General features: G+C 36.1%; 1 protein-coding gene across 1 annotated transcript; it reads left to right on the top strand.

Moving 5' to 3' along the window:
• Positions 1 to 6: 6 nt before the first annotated feature.
• Positions 7 to 3589, top strand: LOC106813086. The gene is made up of 2 exons (XM_014817139.1): positions 7 to 88; positions 573 to 3589. The coding sequence occupies exons 1-2, from the start codon at positions 35 to 37 to the stop codon at positions 1899 to 1901; spliced, it is 1383 nt and encodes a 460-aa protein (XP_014672625.1). The 5' UTR covers positions 7 to 34; the 3' UTR covers positions 1902 to 3589.
• Positions 3590 to 3968: the final 379 nt, after the last annotated feature.

Genomic DNA, 3968 nt, shown 5'->3' with positions numbered 1-3968 from the left:
TACAAAGAAGGACCAAGCCGAATATCGGAAGCAGATGGCAGTGTGTGATAATTCTCTACAAAAAGACTTCTACTTCAATCCACCTCCTGTAAGTAATATTAGTTATGGTATAATCATTGATGCAGTTTTTGTTTTAAAATTCCAACCAGCTATGAAGTAGCTATAGTTGTTTTACTTAGAGTTAAATTCAATATTTATGTTGATGCACAATAAACCTATGAATAAGAAGAAGTCAATGTACATCAAATTGGCTGTAATTAAACATGGAGTGTGATTTTTGAGTGTATAATACATGCCATCTTGGAATGTTTAAACAACTAATAATTATGAGCAGCAAATACTATAATTGATAGCGTTGAGATAAATATTTGGAACAAATAAATGTTGACAGTGCTTCCCTGGTTTGTTTATTATTTGTAGCAATACAGACTCTTCAATCACCACTCGTATGAAATATAATATACTAACAGTAGTCTTTTTTAAATTATTCCATTGTTTATATTGTGCTTTACAATCTAGTCTTTTATGGTGAAGGACGTTAGTGAAATGTGTTCCTTTTTCAATAACTTTAGCTAACCAAGGTTGTTGGATGGGGCATTACATTGGCGTACTGGCACTGGTCTGGATTACTGGATTTAATTAAGGATGACTTATCGAGCAAGTTGCAGGCATGGAGCAATAAAGAGATGGCTGGTATCACAGTGATGCCACATCTCTTATTGCTCTACTCACAGAGCTGTCGATCATCAGAAGAGACTAATAGGCAAATGACAAAGCTGTTGGGGTCGGACACTGAAAAGAATAAGACTGTTCTCATAACAAGGAAGAACATGTGCGGTGTACGGGAGAAACCGTATGTTGTTTCTCTTAATAAACGTAGGGGTGGTGGCAAAGACTACTACATTCCTTGTGACTATCCCACCTGTTTGAAAGGGTTACAGCTTACAGACACCGATCATGAGCAGAGAAACAATGAGCTGTATTGGTTTCATATCACGCTGCAGCAAATCCTATCCAAGAGGTTTTCCGAAATGAAATGTCCCTTCGTACTAGTTCCATTTGATGACAAAAAACCAAATGCTGTAGATGCTACAGTGAAGCAAATGACTAAGCTATGGCGAGAAGACAAAATACATGGATTTCAACTGGAGGATGAAAAACCGGAGTGGCTGAAAGTGTCCGCTTCACTGCTTGGTAAAAGTTTAAAATTGGAATTTCAAAGTTGGATGCCTATAGGCATTTTGCTTGCGCAGCGATGGGCAGACCTGTATTTCAAAAATTATGGCCTAGAGTTGAAGAAAATTGTCACAAACTTCCAAAGCACGCGGCACGAGGTTCAGGTAGACGATGATGATGACGATGATGATGATGATAGTGGTCACGATATTCATGAAACTAGTGACTCTGAGAGGGTTCACCAAGGCGATGGTGATACAGAAATTGACGCTAGTAAAATGGACTGGCAGGCAAGCAGCACCGATTCTTTTCCAGTAAGAAAACTCCTAGTGCTGTTGCCCAGGACGTGCAAAACGTTCGATTGTGTATCTGACGATGAGAAATCAGTTGTAGCTGAGAAAGACATGGATCACTTTCCTGATAGCACAAAAGGCATAGGTCAACGGCTAGTAGGGAAAAGCACAGTTTACAAGCTAGAAAGTGCATTTTTCCTGGCAGAGTACGCAACCCCACTGCGTTGCCTGCGCCTCATGATGGAGGATGGTATAATAACAAAGCAGTTAATGGATGATTTCTATTGCCAGTTTTGTAGCCACTTAGAATTATGGTTGGAAAGATACACATCATTTAAAGAGAGTTTCAGCCTTGTGCAGTATGATGATAGAGATAGTAACCAAGCACTGCTGTATGCTTTAAGGGTGCATCTAACGCATCATCAACAATAGTTCCTTATTACAGGGATATGTTGATGGTCTTCAATCGTATTACTGACCTGAGGGCTATTATATCGCAGTAGTGTCGCTGGTATTCAGCAATATTGATATCTCATAAATATCTCTAGAAGTACATTGAAGTGCCTTCCGTTAATAATTTGAATATTGGATAAGCAAATAGGTACAATGCAAGTATATATAAATCGTATATATAATCAAACGTGAATTTCGGTGGTTGATTGCTGTATTTAAATTGTACGGTAGATGGACCTTAATTTTAACATGATTACGTATTTTTTTACGCGTATGATTTTATGTTTGCTACATTTGAAACATAAAAAGTCTACATAAAACATCAATGTCATGGGTAAAATGTGTGCTAGTCAAATGCGCATTTCTTTATTTTCTAGCAGTTTGAAATGACTATCGAAGTGAGTGTAAAACGTTCTATCTATTAATAAGTGAAGCTCATGACTTCATGACCTTCAACAGGAAGTAGTACTATGATTTATTTACTGTTTCAGAAAATAAACGTAGTTCACTGTAAAAATTATTACGATTAAAAAGACAAATCTTTGTAAAAGATTTGGTAAAATTATACAATAATTTGTAGACCCCCTATCAGCTGGTTAAAAAGCCAAAGTATTAGAGCTTGGTCGAATTTCTATTGATTAGTTGCAATGTATACTAAGGGTTCATTGAAGCTATAACAAAACCAACCAATAACAAACAAAATTGTTTGCTTTTCTTGGATTGTTATCAATGTATTGTGATTTGATTATTGATGTATTTGGATATATCATGTAAGCATAAGAACTATGGGGCCGTTATTAGAAAGATTGTTAATAGTTATGACGTTATAAGTGTAAAATGTCACGACTTTTGTGTAACTTCACTTCAAAAGTTATAGTATTTTATACGCATGATTTCATAACTTCTTGATCTTTCTTACACCGGCCGCATGGTCAATATGTACGTGTCGTAACCTTTTATCAGTGCCTGTATTTTTATCACTATGGTGGCTGTATGTCATACCTGATGACAATGCTTCTATTTAAATGAGACCATTATACATTCGATTACCTATACACATGATTTTTAAGCGTTTATTCTATAAAAGGGTGGAGGTTTCACGTGTTCAAAAGAATCACGTTGAAAACATTTGTACTGGAGTAGTAGTGTGGCTACATTTTATGTAAGAGAATATTTTAATAATGTTTGGTATATATGAAGCAAAAACGGTCACGTTCACAATGTTTGAATATGCGTCGTTTCTGTTAAGTTTCGATTGTTAAAATGTCAATTTTTTATGAGAAATATTATAGGTACTACGGGCTTTGACCTGATGGGACGTACGTACCATGGTAGCAGGAGTGAATAATAGAGATCTAGATATCTCTAGAGATTTAGAATAATAGAGATCTCTATTATTCACTCTTGATGGTAGTAATAGCGAACCGTGCCATTGTGTTACGCACTGCTGCTACCTGCAGACTATACTATATTATATAGACGGATATATATGCGACCTATATAGACGGATGCAATTAATGTGCCAATATGCTTTAAGCGCTGCTGTGGACAACTACATGGTTATTATTACTTGTTAATGTAGACGTTTACCGAATAAAACTAATCATGCTCGACTGTTATTCATTTATCTTAATAAACGAGTATATATCACAGTTAAACAAATAGAAGCAATGTTGCTATTTATGCATTTTCTCAGTTTGCGCAGCATGACATGCAATGCAATATGTCACGTCAATGTATATATCACAGTTAAACAAATAGAAGCAATGTTGCTATTTATGCATTTTCTCAGTTTGCGCAGCATGACATGCAATGCAATATGTCACGTCAACTCGTAATGGCCAAAAGTTCTGTACGCCCGCAAAATCGGGAAAAGAAACATAGACATTGATTACAGCCGGCGATATTACATGCCTTCACCCATAAATCTGTTCACCGCTTAAATATAGCTTAATATTAATTAACCCACACACACACACTCGGAAATAATATTTCTTCACCGCGTATATATCACAGTTAAACAAATAGAAGCAATGTTGCTATTTA

The sequence above is a fragment of the Priapulus caudatus genome, unplaced genomic scaffold (assembly GCF_000485595.1).
Source record: "Priapulus caudatus unplaced genomic scaffold, Priapulus_caudatus-5.0.1 Scaffold724, whole genome shotgun sequence".
Taxonomy (NCBI): Eukaryota; Metazoa; Priapulida; class Priapulimorpha; order Priapulimorphida; family Priapulidae; genus Priapulus; species Priapulus caudatus.
Note: the sequence above shows the minus strand (reverse complement) of the source record. Positions and strands in the feature narration are given on the sequence as shown.

Coding starts and splice junctions, on each gene's coding strand:
- LOC106813086 (XM_014817139.1), top strand. CDS start 35: ATGGCAGTGTGTGATAATTCTCTACAAAAAGACTTCTACTTCAATCCA. Junction 89..572: donor TCTACTTCAATCCACCTCCT/GTAAGTAATATT, acceptor CAATAACTTTAG/CTAACCAAGGTTGTTGGATG.